The sequence below is a fragment of the Sinohyriopsis cumingii genome, chromosome 18, assembly GCF_028554795.1.
Source record: "Sinohyriopsis cumingii isolate HCF-2022 chromosome 18, ASM2855479v2, whole genome shotgun sequence".
NCBI lineage: Eukaryota > Metazoa > Mollusca > Bivalvia > Unionida > Unionidae > Sinohyriopsis > Sinohyriopsis cumingii.
Genome location: NC_142978.1, coordinates 14,691,897 through 14,713,489, shown reverse-complemented (window position 1 = coordinate 14,713,489; position 21,593 = coordinate 14,691,897). Strand labels below are relative to the sequence as shown.

General features: G+C 39.1%; 1 protein-coding gene across 1 annotated transcript in view; it reads right to left on the bottom strand.

Moving 5' to 3' along the window:
- LOC149776131 (bifunctional 3'-5' exonuclease/ATP-dependent helicase WRN-like) overlaps window positions 1-21,593 on the bottom strand; it is a 202,244-nt gene that overhangs the window by 30,897 nt on the left and 149,754 nt on the right. The window contains exons 24-26 of the mRNA XM_089942399.1: window positions 15,334-15,484; window positions 13,756-13,845; window positions 2,087-2,249 (exon numbers count right to left, since the gene is read on the bottom strand). Coding sequence (XP_089798525.1) covers window positions 2,087-2,249; window positions 13,756-13,845; window positions 15,334-15,484 — 404 coding nt within the window. The remainder of the gene's footprint in view (window positions 1-2,086; window positions 2,250-13,755; window positions 13,846-15,333; window positions 15,485-21,593) is intronic.

The window sequence follows — 21,593 nt, the reverse complement described above, 5'->3', positions numbered from 1 at the left end:
ATCCAACATGTAACCTGAGTTAAGCTTGTGCCTTCTTATAATATCAGTGATGACCAATCCAACATGTAACCTGAGTTAAGCTTGTGCCTTCTTATAATATCAGTGATGACCCATCCAACATGTAACCTGAGTTAAGCTTGCTCCTTCTAATAATATCAGTGATGACCAATCCAACATGTAACCTGAGTTAAGCTTGTGCCTTCTTATAATATCAGTGATGACCCATCCAACATGTAACCTGAGTTAAGCTTGTGCCTTCTTATAATATCAGTGATGACCAATCCAACATGTAACCTGAGTTAAGCTTGCTCCTTCTAATAATATCAGTGATGACCAATCCAACATGTAACCTGAGTTAAGCTTGTTCCTTCTTATAATATCAGTGATGACCAATCCAACATGTAACCTGAGTTAAGCTTGAGCCTTCTTATAATATCAGTGATGACCAATCCAACATGTAACCTGAGTTAAGCTTGTGCCTTCTTATAATATCAGTGATGACCAATCCAACATGTAACCTGAGTTAAGCTTGAGCCTTCTTATAATATCAGTGATGACCCATCCAACATGTAACCTGAGTTAAGCTTGCTCCTTCTAATAATATCAATGATGACCAATCCAACATGTAACCTGAGTTAAGCTTGTGCCTTCTTATAATATCAGTGATGACCCATCCAACATGTAACCTGAGTTAAGCTTGCTCCTTCTAATAATATCAGTGATGACCCATCCAACATGTAACCTGAGTTAAGCTTGCTCCTTCTAATAATATCAGTGATGACCCATCCAACATGTAACCTGAGTTAAGCTTGCTCCTTCTAATAATATCAGTGATGACCAATCCAACATGTAACCTGAGTTAAGCTTGTGCCTTCTTATAATATCAATGATGACCAATCCAACATGTAACCTGAGTTAAGCTTGCTCCTTCTAATAATATCAGTGATGACCAATCCAACATGTAACCTGAGTTAAGCTTGAGCCTTCTTATAATATCAGTGATGACCCATCCAACATGTAACCTGAGTTAAGCTTGCTCCTTCTAATAATATCAATGATGACCAATCCAACATGTAACCTGAGTTAAGCTTGTGCCTTCTTATAATATCAGTGATGACCCATCCAACATGTAACCTGAGTTAAGCTTGTGCCTTCTAATAATATCAGTGATGACCAATCCAACATGTAACCTGAGTTAAGCTTGTGCCTTCTTATAATATCAGTGATGACCAATCCAACATGTAACCTGAGTTAAGCTTGTGCCTTCTTATAATATCAGTGATGACCCATCCAACATGTAACCTGAGTTAAGCTTGCTCCTTCTAATAATATCAGTGATGACCCATCCAACATGTAACCTGAGTTAAGCTTGTGCCTTCTTATAATATCAGTGATGACCCATCCAACATGTAACCTGAGTTAAGCTTGCTCCTTCTAATAATATCAGTGATGACCAATCCAACATGTAACCTGAGTTAAGCTTGTGCCTTCTTATAATATCAGTGATGACCAATCCAACATGTAACCTGAGTTAAGCTTGCTCCTTCTAATAATATCAGTGATGACCCATCCAACATGTAACCTGAGTTAAGCTTGTGCCTTCTTATAATATCAGTGATGACCCATCCAACATGTAACCTGAGTTAAGCTTGCTCCTTCTAATAATATCAGTGATGACCCATCCAACATGTAACCTGAGTTAAGCTTGTGCCTTCTTATAATATCAGTGATGACCCATCCAACATGTAACCTGAGTTAAGCTTGCTCCTTCTAATAATATCAGTGATGACCAATCCAACATGTAACCTGAGTTAAGCTTGTGCCTTCTTATAATATCAGTGATGACCAATCCAACATGTAACCTGAGTTAAGCTTGCTCCTTCTAATAATATCAGTGATGACCCATCCAACATGTAACCTGAGTTAAGCTTGTGCCTTCTTATAATATCAGTGATGACCCATCCAACATGTAACCTGAGTTAAGCTTGCTCCTTCTAATAATATCAGTGATGACCCATACAACATGTAACCTGAGTTAAGCTTGCTCCATCTAATAATATCAGTGATGACTGATCTAACATGTAACCTGAGTTAATCTTGCTTCCTCTAATAGTATCAGTGATGAGGTTCTTAATCTGGGGTGTGACTCCAAGTCTTGTAACCTCAACTGGCAGTCCCATCTTTATTGCTTCACACAGGTGTGAGACAATGGTGGAAGTCTTGAACCCTCTGCGTGAAGCTACTTCCTCCTGGAAACAAGTAAAATGAACTGCATGAATTTGAATATACTGGATTACATTAACTGTAAAACAAGATGCAACAACTTACCATATTTCTCCCATGATAATCACTTAAGGCATGCCTTGTACTATTTTGAAACTGAGGGGTGGGCATTAGTCACTAATGGAAATTGTCAAACGTATCACATCACTACTTTTGGAGCATTCATGAAAAAGAACGGAATTATGAGCAGCTTCACGGACTGAATTAAGGTGTGGCACTTCTTAATTCTAAATAGAACATTTGAACATCATCGTTTAAATCAAATATCTTGATTATTTCAAAGATAGATTTATGTCAGACAGCTTTTTAAAGAAATCACTGCCATTCTTCGAAATTTTATTTAGATTATAACAATGGTGATAATTTATTATTGATGGCAGCATTAGGGTTTTGAAAGAAATATGCGATACTTCACACACTATGAAAAAGTGCCTATCATTAAAGATGGGCGAGAATTATGCAATGTATCAAGCACACTGAGATTGGGATTATCGTCAACCATGGGCCTATCACGCGAGGTTTGTGGGTTGCATCAGGTACTATGGATTACTAAGCCCATGATATTAGGTGGTGCTCGAGGACAATTAAAAGCAATTTTTGGTTAATTACATTTCTCCAGTGATACTTACCTATCACTTTAACATTACGGCTTGTTCACTGCTAACTCTGAAAACGAAAAACACCTTTCTGTCTGTATTATATAGATAAAGGGAAGCAATTCTTGCAGGTTACCGATCGCTATAAGCATACCTTTTCACCTGAGAGAAACCTATAATAAGATTCTTGCAAGGTGGGGAAGAGTTGAAGGGATTTTAGGTAATGTGATCAGGTGAGTATGTTCTGAAAATTTGCTTTCTCAGTCAAATATATTGGGCATCCTACCTCTACCTGTGTCAGCCAAATATATTGAGCATCCTACCTATACCAGTCTGCCCTTGGCAGGCAAACAGTCTAAGAGAAGGGAAACTCTGACTCCAAACCCGGGCAGATGAAGCTCGTTAGCCTTGTCAGGCAGTTCATCTAGGAGAAGGAAACTCTGATTCAAAACCCACCAAGTCCCATCCATTGGATTATGGCTCCACTGCCTTGTGGATATCTTCGGGAGAAGGAAAGGCTACGGGAGTAAACCCAGACAGAAAATCCGGAGTGGAGCCCTTAAGGCGGCTGGGGGTCAACTACGACCTTCTTCCAGCAGCTCCTGCATCCAAACTGGTGCCAAATGTCATGCTCAGCATTCCTTTGGACCCCACCAGCAAGGACGAGAAGGGGATCCTGACATCTGGGCAGCCCAGGATCTCCATACTCCATGCCCAGGCTTGCACCCTGGAGAGGACACTCCAGTCTCGCTACTGAGTGAGGAAACAACACGGAAGCTGACAGTTTACGGGTTATAAGTCCCACCCGAATGGCGTAGGGAATGGGCGGCACAGGTCAGCTTTGATGGTGGGAGGGATCATCATGTCCCACTGGCCAACTATTGCCCGCCTCAAGCCGGCAGCCCCTGGTCAATAAGGTGTTGACCCGCCATCGTCTGCCTGCTCCAGTGGGTGTCTGGAGCTCAGTGTGTTGTTCAGCATGACAAGCAGACGGTAATTCCACACCACACAAAAGAAACAAGAAACCAATAAAGAAGACTCCAGCTCTTCGATTTGCAAGCTGGAATGTGCGCACCATGTGTACAGGCATCTCCGACGACCTCAGAGAAGTGGACGACACCAGAAAGATGGCCAGAGAACTCACCAGACTAAATATCAGCATAGCTGCCCTCCAGGAAACCAGGCTCACCTCTAGTGGCTCCCTCAGAGAGGAAAACTTCACCTTCTTTTGGAAGGGTCAAGAACCTGAGGAGCCCCGCCAGCACAGAGTGGGCTTTGCCATCAAAAACAATCTCCTGGCCTCGGTTAACCTCCCATAGGAGGCACTGAGCGTCTCTTGTCCATCCGCCTCACCACTGCTTCAGGTCCTGTCAACATCATCAGTATCTACGTCCCAACCCTCACGTCGTCAGAAGACGCGAAGGATCAGTTCTATGGGCAGCTGGACGAACAGATCAAAGGATGCCCCAAAAATGAACCATTATTCCTCCTCGGAGACTTTAATGCCAGAGTAGGTGTGGACCACGAGTCATGGCCTATCTGTCTCGGATATCATGGCACTGGAAAGACCAACGAAAACGGTCAGAGACTGCTGGAGCTATGCACCTACCATGGCCCTGTGCGTCACAAACACCTTCTTCAAGTGTAAGCCACAACACAAAGTGTCAAGGAAACACCCCAAATCTCATCACTGGCACCAACTCGACTTGGTCATCACCAGGCACTCTGCCCTTAACAGCACCCTCTTCACCAGAACCTACCACAGTGCAGACTGCGACTCCGACCATGCCCTTGTGAGCAGCAGAGTACAACTACAGCCACACACACTACACCGCTCAAAACCAAAAGGACGTCCTCGCATAAACACTGCGCAGATGTCAGTCCCTGCCAGGGTGGAGGAGTATGTGTCCGCCCCCGACAAGGCTCTCCAGGACCTGCCTGAGCACGACGCTACAGCCAAGTTGAACGCCATGAAGGGTGCCATCTACAGTACAGCTATGTCAACGTTTGGCAAGAAGGAACGACCCAGCCAGGACTGGTTCAATCCAAACCTATCAAGGATGGAACCACAAATCAAGGAGAAACGAAAAGCCTTCATAGCTTACAAATAATGCCCTAATGAATGGACGCTTGCTGCTCTCAGAAGTGCCCGAAGTAACACCCAACGCATCGCTAGACAGTGTGCAAACGAGTACTGGCAACAACTGTGTGAAGGGATCCAGCGCAGTGCCGAGTCCGGACACATCCAAGATATGTACAGTGGCATCAAGAAGGCTCTAGGCCCTACAGTGAAAGGGGTCGCTCCCCTGAAATCTCTGATGGGACAGAAGATCACAGGCCGTGGGCAACAGATGGCCAGATGGGTGGAGCACTACTCAGAGCTATACGCCCGAGAAACGTCAGTCACCGATGCAGCCCTCAGCAGCATAAAGAATCTGCCCACCATGGAAGAGCTCGACAAAGTGCCAACCTTAGAGGAGCTCAGCAAAGCAATCAACTCCCTTCCAAGCGACAAAGCACCAGATAGTGACAGCATCCTGCCCGAAGCTATCAAACGTGGCAAACCAACATTGATTAAACCACTGCACAAGCTACTTTGCTTCTGCTTGGAGGAAGGAGTAGTCCCCCAAGACATGCGCAATGCCACAATTGTGACCCTTTACAAAAACAAGGGCGACCGCAGTGACTGTAATAATTACAGAGGGATCTCGCTCTTGAGTATCGTTGGTAAAGTGTATGCCCGCATCATACTCAACAGGCTGCAGTTGCTGGCGGACCGTGTGTACCTGGAATCACAGTGCGGCTTCTGAGCAGGCAGGTTGACGACAGACATGATCTTCTCCCTACGACAACTCCAAGAGAAGAGCAGAGAGCAAGGTCAACCACTCTACATGATGTTCATCGACCTCACCAAGGTTTTTGACTTGGTCAGCAGGAAGGGCCTTTCTAAACTTCTGATTAAGAACAGTTGCCCCCCAAAACTCCTCAGCATGATAATCTCTTTCCATGCAGATATGAAGGGAACAGTCCTGTATGATGGATCCTCCTCAAACTCCTTCCCAATTAACAGCAGCATGAAGCAGGGTTGCATGCTGGCAATAACACTTTTTGGGATCTTCTTCTCCCTGCTCCTGTCCTATGCCTTCAACACGTCCAGGTCCAACGGGAGGCTGTTCAACCTGGCACGACTGCACTCAAAGACCAAAGTGAGACCTGTGCTCATCAGGGAGATGCTTTTTGCAGATGACGCAGCTCTTGTGGCCCACACCGAGGAAGCCCTCCAGAGACTGGGAGATCATTTTGCTGATGCCTGCATGCAGTTTGGTCTCACTATCAGCTTGGAAAAAACAAATGTCAGCGTGCAAGATACCACTATTGCTCCTTCCATCAAAATCAAGTGTCGCCCTGGAAGCAGTCAACAACTTTACCTACCTAGGGTCAACCATCAGCAACACTCTCTCGATTGATATGGAGCTGGACAGAAGGCTTGGAAAGGCAAACACCATCATGGCTCGATTAATGAAGAGGGTATGGGAAAACAACGCACTGACAGAGCACACCATGGTCCGAGTCTACCTGGCCTGCGTTTTCAGCATCCTTCTATATGGAAGTGAGACCTGGAGTACCTACATGAGGCAAGAACGCCGGCTCAACTCCTTCCATATACGGTGCCTAAAACACATCCTGAAAATCAGCTGGCAACACCGTGTTCCGCACAGCGAGATCCTGCAGCGTGCAAGTACCCCCAGCATGTACTCCCTGCTGATTAAACGCTGCCTTCGATGGCTGGGACACATCCGACGCATGGAGGATGGAAGGCTGCCAAAGGACATCCTATATGGACAGCTGGCCACTGGCATGAGAAGAGTCGGATGCCCCTCACTCCATTTCAAAGATGTGTGCAAGAGGGACATGAAGGCATGCAACATTTCACCCGATGGCTGGGAAGAGCTGGCCGAGGACCGAGGCACCTGGAGACTGATGGTAAACAATAGCATATCAGTCGCTGATGCGAGGAGAGGCCAGTTAGCGGCAGAGAAACGTAAGAGAAAGAAGAACGCGGCAGCAATCACAGTAACGCAGACTTCCCAGTATGTCTGCACCAACTGCAATAGGGACTGTCACTCATGTATAGGCCTGCACAGCCACAGCAGACGATGCCAACAGAGACAGACAACACCCCAAGGACGTTATTCGCATGGTCTTTCGAGACTGAATCGCCAATGATGACTACCTCTACCTGTGTCAGCCAGCCAAATATATTGAGCATCCTACCTCTACCTGTGTCAGCCAAATATATTGAGCATACTACCTCTACCTGTGTCAGCCAGCCAAATATACTGAGCATACTACCTCTACCTGTGTCAGCCAGCCAACTATATTGAGCATCCTACCTCTACCTGTGTCAGCCAAATATATTGAGCATACTACCTCTACCTGTGTCAGCCAGCCAAATATATTGAGCATCCTACCTCTACCTGTGGCAGCCATAATTAATGCTCTACTAAATGGATGAACTACTCCTAGACAATTTGTTACTGCTTGTGTGAGTGATCCTTCTCTGATTAGCACTTGATTATTATTACTGTCTAAAGTTATCCAGGTGAACTCAAGGAAAGTGGCAAATTCCTGGCTGGGTTCTAAATGTGTGAAGCCACATCACGCAGAAAGAAGCTGGGCATACCATCCAACTGACTCCACTGTGTCCTGAATTGATACATTATATTCAGTAGCCAGTACTGTGGAAACGGCTCGTGTTTCATAAGATGAAATTTTCATTAGCTGTACCTAATCCTAAGAGACTTCAGAGTACACTAACTTGATAACCCCCTTAACCATGTTGTTAGTGGGGTTACATCTTGAACACTGATGAGTGGAGACATAACTCTGCATGAAGCAGTTGTCTTCTCTTTGATAATAAGTTGGCTACTACATTTAGCTGGCCCAGTATGTATCTGACTTGTGAATATCTCTTTGGTATTGAAAACACCACCAAAGGTAATCCCATACCATGATGAAAGGTACACCTCTGAACTGTCTGACATTATCAGATCTGTTCTTCCTAGCATGTAATAAACCCAAGCATAGAAGGTCGTTGAGAATGGTTTTAATTTCCAAGAAGTTACTTCTGAAGCATTAAATTGCCACTGACTGTTGTAAAGTCCATTAGCAGTGTTCTCCCCAACATGACAAACAAGCAATTTACAAATCACTATTTCTGGTTGGTGGTTTTCTAGGGGTATTCTTGCCTGGTCTAGCCATTGTAAAAGAAGTATATGATATTGGACAAGATCAAAATGTGGTAATCCATACGGCCCATGAATGGTTGCTGACTATCTGTGAGGAATGCATGTAAAGGCAGCCAAGGTGTAAAAAGTCTAATGTTTCAACGAACGGACTGATTAGTTCATGGGACTCCTTAAATGAAATTAACATCTTGTTTGGCATCCTAATGCATGTACAATAGTTTTAATACTCTTTGTGGGAAGATGTACAGTGTGACCCCGTTATAGCATGCTCTGTTATAACATGACTTCGGATATAACACGGTCATGATGTGGCTCCCGCTATTTCATATACACGTATTTTTCTTGTACAAAAAAAACAAACAAAAAATCTTAAAAATACGAATAAAATGTAAAAAGTTTATTATCATTGTGGGAAAGAGATCACGTATGAATAATACAAGATGATTGTGGCGTGACTCCTGAAATTTTATACGTATTTTTCTTATACACGAAAAAGTAGTTTTTTCGTCGTAAAAGTATGTAAAAATAACATGTAAAAAGTTTATTCTGGGATCGCGTAAGGATTCACCAATGTTGCAAACTTGGATTTTTCTCTTATTGGTGGCAAAATATACCATCTGGCAATTTTTGTTTTCATTGGCGACATTGTTAGCTGCTTAAACTTGTATATACAACCATTGTTTTGGAGTAGAGAAATTCAGAGGCCCCATGAAAGGAAGCCACAAACTGGATATAAAATGCACTGAAATTTATCTATTGTTATATAAACAAATTCTTTGTCCATATTAACAAACCATCTAAACAGCATTGTTATATCATAATCAGCTTATCTTGACATCTAGCATGAGTCATGTATGTTGTGAGATATCCGCTTTTTTGTTGTTGACATTTCTGGTAATGGAGATCAACCAGACAAGGCATTATCTTGTAATATATCTTTTGTTGGATCTTTGGCCGCTCGCTAGTAATTAATATATTTACATAGACTGACATTTGTATGTGGATGGTAAGTAAAGTTCCTCTTCTTTTTACTCAGAATTAAATCCTTCAGAACACTCACATCTTCTGTATTAATCCCTGTCATCAGACCCGAACACTTGCTTTTCTATTGTCCGTTGATCCTTTGTTAAATTTCTGATGCAAGCATGGAAGGCAGCATCATGCTGCTACCACAAATGTAAAAAAAAAAGAAAACACATATTACTAATTGGTTTATTCAATAGGCAGGGGGAACAGTTACTAGAATAAACCAAACTACGGCCAATTCATTTTTAAAAATGTACCCAGATAAAATAGTTTGCTGAAATTTCAAAGGAAACAGAATACCTTTGAAGCACTGATTGTTATGAAAATGTACTCAGCAAATGGAAAAAAATCAGTCTCAATCATGGAATACAATTATTTGATGTTGCTGCCACAATAAGAAATGGGCATTTGTTTGGTTCTCCAAAGCTGTCCTTTAGCAGTGACTTCAATAACACATGCACCCTTCATCAAAGAAAGCCAACTTCAAAAAAAGTAATGGAATCTGATGGATTTTTACATTTTCCAACATGACTCAAGCACATTTACTGTGCCGTTAAAGTTTGCTTTTTTGCAGGGAAAATGTTTATGGTTACGAACACTACCAACAGCAGCTTAAAATGCAAATTAACTTTTACCGACTTGGGACGTTCTGAAAAGTAAATGTGCTTTGTCATTCGTTACGTGATTGTGCTATGTTTTTCCACTGAATTCAGACCAATATGACCTGTGACAAAATTATTGAATATTTTAAATCTGTTTGTATGCATATTTTCGTTGGAATCACTTGTATTGTGGATTTATTGCATATAGTGAGATTTGCAGGTGAGTACATGGTGTTGATACTCTATACATCGACATGTACATCGATTTAAGATGATAACTGTGCCGATGAAGCATGTATTTTAACCACGCATTTATTACCTATACCCCTGCACATTTTCTGGGGAACATGCATCATTTTCTTCAGCTAACTCACCTTGTTGCTTATAACACAGTTTGGTCTATAACACGGTCGGGTTCTATGGCTCCCAACTACCGTGTTATAGCGGGGGTCAAACTGTACTTGTATTGTGGATCTAATGTATGTGATGAGATCTGCAGGCGAGTACATGGTGTTGATACTCTATTCATGCTATATCAGACATGTATACATAAACAGTATACACATATATGTACCAATTCATGGTTCTCTAAATAAAGTAAAATATTATATATGCCTTCTCTGTTTTCACTACAGGTGTATTTCTCATTTAATATATATCGATTTAAGCTGGTAACTGTGCCGATGAAGCATGTATTTTACCACCCGAATTTATTACCTAACCCTCCCACCCCGCAAGCGTTTTGGGGTACATGCTTCATTTTCTTCAGCTAACTGACCTGGCTGCTTATAACAGGGTTTGGTCTATAACATGGTCGGGTTCTATGGCTCCCAACTACCGTGTTATAGTAGGGTCACACTGTACCAAACTGATATGTTAAAAACTACATACTTTGATGGACAAAATGTTGAGAGGGGATAAAGTCAGGCTTATTCATACTGATTATCTCTTCCAGACTGCAGATAAAGAAAAAGGTCGAAACCAAAAGAGTGTGGAATTGGTTTACTTAATAAGCAATGCCAGTTTGCTATGTATTTTCATAGGAAAGGTTGGTCTGGTCAGTCGGTCAGTCGGTAAGGCCAGCCAGCTGACCAGCTAGCTGTCTGGTCTATTTGGTGTAAAATGCCAGATTATGTGACATCCTGCTGGCTTGCCAGTCTGAGGTAACAGACTCTTGACCACTGTAATCATACATAGTACATTCATATGGCTGGACTGGTTCATCAGCAGCCACAACAGTGTACAAAAAACAATAAATGGCTTGTTGGTCAGCTGTTTAGGTTGGTTGTGATTTTGCTGGCTGGCAGGATATAAACAGAGATGCCCATTGCCAACCAGAGAAATTAAGGACAAAAGGGTAAAAATTCGTGATTCTTTTAAAAATCTGTGACACTTACCTCAGCAAACAAAAATTCCATGTGGAAACCAGAAGAATGATAAAATCATTTAAAAATATTACAAAACATGTCTATGTGCAGTAATATAGCACTATCACAGCTCTGTGTATTCTTTTAATTGTCCTCCAAACTGCTACTGGCAGCTTTGCCAATAGATCCTTTTCCATAATCCTTTCCACATGGCAAAGGTCAGATCCCCGTTTATCGCACCGCATGACTCTATCCTCAGGTCTCTAAATTATTGGGACAGATTTTTGTATCTTTTTGTATCTTTAAAATAAAAAGAACACTTTTTTCTTTAAAATGATGAATTTAATTAAATTTGGTTCCATATAGCTTTCAAGATGGGTTTAAAATCACTGTCTGACATATTAAAGTCAAGACAAACACGAAAGGTTTATAGAAACACTGACGACTATAGTTTTCAAGTAAATGTTGCAGAAATCTAATTTGAAAAAAAACACAACAAAAACAAACAACACAGTACATAATGAAGAAAACATATCAAGTGAAATAAAGTGTTCAGAAAAGTGGCGCGAAGCTGATCATATGATACGAATTACCAGAAACGACTGGGAAGAAATGAAACAAACTGTTCTGAATATAATGGCATGTTATATGCAGGAAACTGGTCTTATGTCACAAACTACCATAACAACAGGAAAGGACCGAAAACACTCTAACTATATGCTGGAAACTGATATGTTACAAATTAGCAGAAAAGACTTGGAAGGACCAAAAATACTGGCATATGTCTTTAACTTCCACCAAATGTTTCTTTCAGTTTATTTTGTTTTACAAAAAAAATCATGATCTTTGTGTACAGTGTTGTGATTCGTGAACAGGTTCGGCAACTTGGGACTTTCGCTTCATATTTGGGATAATGGGCATCACTGTATAAAAGTCCAATTATGGTCCAGTCAGCCATGTAAGTCATAATGTACACCTTCACATCCAACTTCCATATTCTCATGTATGGATGGGGTACATAATACTTGCAAATGCTCATGCCTTATGGGTGGTGACAAACTTGACTGTAAATCTTATGCCTTATAGGTGGTGGCACACTTGACTGTAAAACCATATGCCTTATGGGTGGTGACAAGCTTGACTGTACAACCTTATGCCTAATGGGTGGTAACAAGCTTGACTGTACAACCTTATGCCTCATGGGTGGTGACAAGCTTGACTGTACAACCTTATGCCTTATGGGTGGTGACAAGCTTGACTGTAAAACCTTATGCCTAATGGGTGGTGACAAGCTTGACTGTACAACATTATGCCTCATGGGTAGTGACAAGTGTGACTGTAAAACCTTATGCCTAATGCGTGGTGACAAGCTTAACTGTACAACATTATGCCTCATGGGTAGTGACAAGCTTGACTGTAAAACCTTATGCCTAATGGGTGGTGACAAGCTTGACTGTACAAATTTATGCCTCATGGGTAGTGACAAGCTTGACTATAAAACCTTATGCCTAATAGGTGCTGACAAGCTTGACTATAAAACCTTATGCCTAATAGGTGCTGACAAGCTTGACTGTAAAACCTTATGCCTAATGGGTGGTGACAAGCTTGACTGTACAACCTTATGCCTAATGGGTGGTGACAAGCTTGACTGTAAAACCTTATGCCTAATGGGTGGTGACAAGCTTGACTGTACAACCTTATGCCTAATGGGTGGTGACAAGCTTGACTGTACAACCTTATGCCTTATGGGTGGTGACAAGCTTGACTGTATAACCTTATGCCTTATGGGTGTTGACAAGCTTGACTATAAAACCTTATGCCTCATCAGGCCTGCCAACCCTGATGAGTCCGTCTCAGTAATGCAGTTGATTTTTTCCCATAAGATTGACCAGTTTTCAGTAAGTTGTAACAAATTATCCATAACTGCTATTGTAAAGCTGAAAAATGTAATTAAAAGTTCAACACATCGACAATAAACATTATGTTCAACTGAAAAGTCTGTAAAGTACGCGCAGACTTTACTTACCACTAGTACATTTGCACTAACTCAAGTTCCAAACCCTATTCAGCTCAATGGCTTGTTTCTATCTCTCAATTCTTGTCCATTTCACATGACGATGGTAATCATATCTCTTGCCATGAGACATATTCAAACGTAATTGTGTGCTATCTAGCTTTTATTCACAAGAATCTGAATACTCCTTTTTATTCTTCTGTGTTGATTGTTAACACTTTTCTAGAAGCTTATTTTCCCTTTCGTTTTAAACATGCATCGCTTTCTGGATGCCATTTTTAAAAATTCTATAATCAACAGTCTGATCATGCAGTTTAAAGCGTCTGGGGTGCTGCTGTAAAGTTATTCTGGTTCTCTGACTAATTTCACTAATTCTAAGATGAAACCCGGATCCAAATAAAACAGGGATGAACCAATTATCCTGATTTTTTGGCAATGGTTATTTTTCCGTAGTTTTTGCTCGTATGCCATAGTCTGTATTTTTAAGATAATTTTTGTAAGACTTATAGCAAAATCATAAGAGTTGGCAGGTCTGTTTTTCATCTATGGAAATTGCAGACCTCTTTCTAGAATCAAAAACTGAGCTTTGATACAATACCAGGTATAGGAAATACTTACTATGCTCAGCTTCTGAAGCTGAAACAGCGTGTATGACAACCTTTGTGTGTCTGTCAATTTATAAAATTCTGTCTGCAGTCTGCCAACCTCCTGAAATATAAAAGCAAAATGTATTTATTTCAAAAACCAAAACTTTTTGGACATAAAAAGTAAAACAATACTATTAGTTACAAAAAGGGGCAATATTTCTTCTTCAATATCACGTAGTCCTGTCCTCTCCAATAACATACATTATATTGTCCTGTCCAATATCATGCAATGTTGTCCCCACCAATATGATGCAATACTTTCCTCTCCAATATCACACAATACTATCCTCTCCAATATTATACAATATTGTCTTCTTAACCATCATATAATACTGTCCTCTCCATCATCAACAATATTGCCATCAATATGATACAATATTGCCATCAATATCATACAATACTGCCATCAATATCATACAATAATGCCATCAATATCATACAATATTGCCTTCTCCTATACTGTCCTCCATAATATCATATTATACTGCTCTCTCAAATATCATCAATATTGCTCTCTACAATATCATAAATAAACGCCCACCATGAAAGAGGTATAAGTGTAATTATTGCTAACTTAAGTGGCAAAAAGTATAATCTGAGCATAAAAAGTGTAATCACTATATTACATGCCACAATTACAGGAAACTGTATAAAAAATGTACAGTACATTTATTTTTTTCTGCTAACCTGGATCTGCAGCTGGTTAAAATTCTTGTCACAAATGCACAACATCCATGTGGATTAGTTTCATAATACAAATATAAAACATACTGGAAAATTATTTATATACATCACACGTTTCAACTAGTCTACATGTCTAACGTTTGTTAAATTATTGTAAAGTCCACAAACTCTGCAATGAGCATGATCTCGTATTCCTCATTTCAAATTTCTAAAGCCCTATTGATTTGTATTTGTTCTTTTTCTGATATGACACGTTTCAAAGTTTATAAAGCTATATCTGCTGTAACATTTTTCATACATCCATGAACCACATCGATAAGGTTTGTTTGACTTAAGCATTTGGTGCCATTTTCTTTACAAGTACAGACTAGTTTGCTAACTAAATGCACTATTACTTTCTTGACTTTGTGAGGCAAATGTTCATATCAAAAGAACAGTCTGTTTTCTTTGAATTCTGTCATATACAGCTGCCGTAAACAGAAAATTAGGAAAACACATGTAAGTCTACCATGAGCAAATGTACTTGCAAACTATTTTTATACCACAGTCTTCTTTCTAAGAATATTCTTAAATTTATCTCAGTGAGTTTGAAGAGGTGCTAATAAAACTACTGAAAAAAATGTTTTATTGCTTTATTTTATTTTATTTTTTAATATATCAAAAAGCGTAATCCATATACAATGAAGCGTAAGAAGTAATTTGGTTTAAAAAGCGTAACGGTTGGTATGTATCAATATCATATATCTACAGTATATCTACAATATATCATACAATATCATATATCATAAAATATATCATACAATTTTGTCGATTGCATCATTATATGACTATTTATAAATGACCCTCTGATCAATTTTGAACTTACAGTTTGTATAGACAGTTCTGGGAAGTCATCCATCTGTAAAGAATTCTCCTTGCAGTATATCACAATGACTCTGATGAAAATGTCACCAAATTTCTCTGCCTTGGCCTCAGAAAAGTCCTCAAGCTTCAAGAGGCTATCTTTGGTACTGGGTCTGTGATAATAAAAAAAAGCTGTACAAGGTTCAATGAAACACTATGTCCAAACTGACCACAACACTGTGATAAACAAAAAAAGCTGTACAAGGTTCTATGAAACACTATGTCCAAACTGACCACAACACTGTGATAAAAAAAAAGGCTGTACAAGGTTCTATGAAACACTATGTCCAACCTGATCACAACACTGTGATAAACATAAAAAGCTGTATAAAGTTCTATGAAACACTATGTCCAAACTGACCACAACACTGTGATTACTGTTTAATCCCGTGCTTTAGCATCAGGATATTGTGATATAATTACTGTCTGTCCACCCATCTGTCCACTCATATGTCCATCACTGCAACTCATCCAAAATGCTGGGTAGAGATTCACAAAACTTTATAATTATCTTTTCCAGATGGGTATTATTTTTTGGTTCTCTCTCTCCAGGAAGAATGAAAGGTTAAATGTATAAAATTTCAATTTTAAGTGACATTTCAAAATATTTGTCTAACCAAACATTTTACTTGCAACCACACCTGGAGGATGCCCAATCCATATTTTCAGCATAGTGAAGATCTGGCAAGCATCAACTTCTGGTGATTTTTGGAATTCCCAGTACACTTCTTGTCAGTAGCCAATCTGATATGGCATTTCATTCTGAGTTGAGGAGAGTTAATGTTTTGTAACAATATATGTTCCTAATTATCTTTTTTAGCATCACAAAAATGAAAGATGTCATCTAATTGGTGAGTCAAAAGAAAATGACCTCATATATCTGCTCATCAGAGATCAACTTACTGTAAGTAGATCTTGGTTTAATCAGACAGATGGAGATTTATCATAGCAAGCCACTGTAATTGAACTAGTTTATGACCCTCGTTGCTATGGATTTATCATAGGCAACTGTAATTGAACTAGTTTATGACCTTCATTGCTGTGGATTTATCATAGGTGACTGTAATTGAACTAGTTTATGACCTTCATTGCTGTGGATTTATCATAGGTGACTGTAATTGAACTAGTTTATGACCCTCACTGCTGTGGATTTATCATGGGCAACTGTAATTGAACTAGTTTATGACCCTCATTGCTGTGGATTTATCATAGGCAACTGTAATTGAACTAGTTTATGACCCTCATTGCCATGGATTTATCATAGGCAACTGTAATTGAACTAGTTTATGACCCTCATTGCCATGGATTTATCATAGGCAACTGTAATTGAACTAGTTTATGACCCTCATTGCCGTGGATTTATCATAGGCAACTGTAATTGAACTAGTTTATGACCCTCATTGCCATCAATTTATCATAGGCAACTGTAATTGAACTAGTTTATGACCCTCATTGCTGTGGATTTATCATAGGCAACTGTAATTGAACTAGTTTATGACCCTCATTGCTGTGGATTTATCATAGGCAACTGTAGTTGAACTAGTTTATGACCCTCATTGCCATCAATTTATCATAGGCAACTGTAGTTGAACTAGTTTATGACCTTCATCGCTGTGGATTTATCATAGGCAACTGTAATTAAACTAGTTTATGACCTTCATTGCTGTGGATTTATCATAGGCAACTGTAATTGAACTAGTTTATGACCTTCATTGCTGTGGATTTATCATAGGCAACTGTAATTGAACTAGTTTATGACCCTCATTGCTGTGGATTTATCATAGGCAACTGTAATTGAACTAGTTTATGACCTTCATTGTTGTGGATTTATTATAGGCAACTGTAATTGAACTAGTTTATGACCTTCATTGCTGTGGATTTATCATAGGCAACTGTAATTGAACTAGTTTATGACCCTCATTGTTGTGGATTTATCATAGGCAACTGTAGTTGAACTAGTTTATGACCCTCATTGCTGTGGATTTATCATAGGTGACTGTAATTGAACTAGTTTATGACCTTCATTGCTGTGGATTTATCATAGGTGACTGTAATTGAACTAGTTTATGACCCTCACTGCTGTGGATTTATCATGGGCAACTGTAATTGAACTAGTTTATGACCCTCATTGCTGTGGATTTATCATAGGCAACTGTAATTGAACTAGTTTATGACCCTCATTGCCATGGATTTATCATAGGCAACTGTAATTGAACTAGTTTATGACCCTCATTGCCATGGATTTATCATAGGCAACTGTAATTGAACTAGTTTATGACCCTCATTGCCGTGGATTTATCATAGGCAACTGTAATTGAACTAGTTTATGACCCTCATTGCCATCAATTTATCATAGGCAACTGTAATTGAACTAGTTTATGACCCTCATTGCTGTGGATTTATCATAGGCAACTGTAATTGAACTAGTTTATGACCTTCATTGCTGTGGATTTATCATAGGCAACTGTAGTTGAACTAGTTTATGACCCTCATTGCCATCAATTTATCATAGGCAACTGTAGTTGAACTAGTTTATGACCTTCATTGCTGTGGATTTATCATAGGCAACTGTAATTGAACTAGTTTATGACCTTCATTGCTGTGGATTTATCATAGGCAACTGTAATTGAACTAGTTTATGACCTTCATTGCTGTGGATTTATCATAGGCAACTGTAATTGAACTAGTTTATGACCCTCATTGCTGTGGATTTATCATAGGCAACTGTAATTGAACTAGTTTATGACCTTCATTGTTGTGGATTTATCATAGGCAACTGTAATTGAACTAGTTTATGACCCTCATTGCTGTGGATTTATCATAGGCAACTGTAATTGAACTAGTTTATGACCTTCATTGTTGTGGATTTATCATAGGCAACTGTAATTGAACTAGTTTATGACCTTCATTGCTGTGGATTTATCATAGGCAACTGTAATTGAACTAGTTTATGACCCTCATTGTTGTGGATTTATCATAGGCAACTGTAGTTGAACTAGTTTATGACCCTCATTGTTGTGGATTTATCATAGGCAACTGTAGTTGAACTAGTTTATGACCTTCATTGCTGTGGATTTATCATAGGCAACTGTAGTTGAACTAGTTTATGACCTTCATTGCTGTGGATTTATCATAGGCAACTGTAATTGAACTAGTTTATGACCTTCATTGCTGTGGATTTATCATAGGTGACTGTAATTGAACTAGTTTATGACCTTCAATGATGGGAGCATGGTGGTTCATTGATGGAGTGACAACCCAAAGGTCATTGGTTCTAAAAATATAACGAAATTTGCCCCATAAACAGTACTCAGAAGAACAAACAATATAGACCTAGATCTGCAGGCACATTATACTATGATAGATCAGGAAATTTATTGTTTGCAGTTTGATTTGACTTATTAGTGAGTATATACAGTATTCATGGATCAGTACAATGCCATCACATCTCTGTGATTTCATTGATATAATGGATGCAACTCTTCAGCTGTCATTTGTTTTATATAAGCGATGCAACTCTCCAGATGTGATTCATTTCATATGAGGGATGCGACTCTTCAGTGATGGGTTTGATGTAATGGATGTGACTCTTCAGTGATGGGTTTGATGTAATGGATGTGACTCTTCAGAGATGGGTTTGATGTAATGGATGTGACTCTTCAGTGATGGGTTCGATGTAAGGGATGCGACTCTTCAGTGCTGGGTTTGATGTAAGGGATGCAACTCTTCAGTGCTGGGTTTGATGTAAGGGATGCGACTCTTCAGTGATGGGTTTGATGTAAGGTATGTGACTCTTCAGTGATGGGTTTGATGTAAGAGATACAACTCTCCAGTGATGGCTTTGATGCTTTACTGTTTGTAGGTGGAATTTTCATTCCACATATTTTGCCAACTATATAAAACAATATTCTAAGTCAGCTTATGAAATATTCCATTCAAACATGGGCGAATGCAGTGCAGCTCTTGCTGCTTGATCTTTCTTTTCAGTACCCTTAATACCTTGTGACCAGGAAGTCAACAGTAATGAATACTTCCTCCATGATTTTATGAGCAAATCATTGCTTTGTAATTTTTTTGGATATGAACAGGTTGTCAAAATTAAGATTTGTAAGGCTTTTAGTGTGAAAATGGGTTCTGAAAAGACAATGAAACAATGAAAATGTAACTGGTATACATTAAAACTTGATAAAATACTACAACAAATTCAAGTGATCCAGAGTTGCTTGAAGTTTGGACCCTTCAATAGGCATTTATCCATCACAACATGTCATTCACAATCTATGAAAATAAAAAGATAGAGTAACCATAAAATTCTTTTATATAAAAAAAACATACCATAACTCATATTTAACTTTAATATTAGCTGTATTTTTTGTGAGTGCAGAAAAAATAAACTTGAGTTACTGTTATTATTGATAATGTAATCCAAAAATTTGGGAATAAAAAGAAACCACAATTTATCAGTTTCAATTACATGAACGTTCATAAAAACCAGGGACAACCATTTCATTTTTGGGGACAGTCTGCTTAATAAATGAAACAAGAATTTGAAACTAGCCATCCAATAAAATTATTTTTGCAGAACATATCACGATCAGAGACATGGTTACAGAGACATGGTTACAGAGACATGATTACAGAGACATGGTTACAGAGACAATGGTTATAGAGACATGGTTACAGAGAGATTGTTAGAGTCATGGTTACAGAGACATGGTTACAGAGACACAGTTACAGAGACAATGGTTACTGAGACATGGTTACAGAGACATGGTTACAGAGACAGTTACAGAGACATGGTTACAGAAACACGGTTACAGAGACACGGTTACAGAGACAATGGTTACAGAGACATGGTTACAGAAACACAGTTACAGAGACACGGTTACAGAGACAGTTACAGAGACAATGGTTACAGAAGCATGGTTACAGAGACATGGTTACAGAGACACGGTTACAGAGACACAGTTACAGAGACATAGTTACAGAGACACGGTTACAGAGACAATGGTAACAGAGACACGGTTAGAGAGACACAGTTACAGAGACACAGTTACAGAGGCATGGTTAAAGAGACATGGTTACAGAGACATGGTTAGAGAGACACGGTTACAGAGACACAGTTACAGAGACAATGGTTACAGAGAACTGGCTACAAAAACACGGTTACAGAGACATGGTTACAGAGACACGGTTACAGAGACATGGTTACAGAGACATGGTTACAGAGACACGGTTACAGAGACACGGTTACAGAGACATGATTACAGAGTTTACCTATAATGATTGATGACAATATCTGATTGACTTCTGTGCCCCATGTGACTAAGGTGATGTGGTAGGAAAATAAGGATGTAGGCATGGAGTAATCAACATTTTGAATATTTACAATATCTGATTGACTTCTCTGCCCCATCTGACTAAGGTGATGTGGTAGGAAAATAAGGATATAGGTATGGAGTAATCAATATTTTGAATATTTACAAGTTGCTTAAAACAGTTCATTTTACTAAACCGCTGCATCATATAATACAACTGAAATACTCATTAAACTTTACGAAAATAATAAAAAATTTGTTTCAGTTTCTGTCGAAAACAGGTAAAAGATATCGAGGTCCAAAACATTTACACCTACTTTACTTGCTTGAAAAAATGAAATAATTTGTTTACTTTTACTAATAATCAACATATAAATTTCCATAGAGTAATATTTGTTTGTATAAAATGCATGAAATTTTTCACCCACTTTGTTAAGCCTGCTGTGTACATTTCAGTGGAAGTCTCTCAAATTAAACAGAATTGCAGACATATGCAACCTTTCAGCAGACATAAAAGTATAAAATATGATCCTTAAGCTGGTTTACATTGCAAACAGAAGAATGGCAAAAGAACCAATATTGTACTTACAAAATGAAAGCATTCATTGGCCAGAAAACTGGTGGTGGTGGTGGTGGTGTGAGGGTGGGATGTCAACATCAGAGAAAAAATGTGAAGTCTACTTTACTTTCTTTGTGTGTTTGGGCAAAATGACTGGCACTGTGGTAACTATTCTGAATGCATTGCACCCTAGTGTGGATCATGTTAAGTGAAGATAATACCAGTGAAATATTTACATATTTTTAAATAAAAATGAAGAATACAAATGAGATATCCTGCTTCCCCATAAAAACCTAAATGGTTTTGCCCTAGTCCACTATGTTCCATTTATACTTGTTTATAATT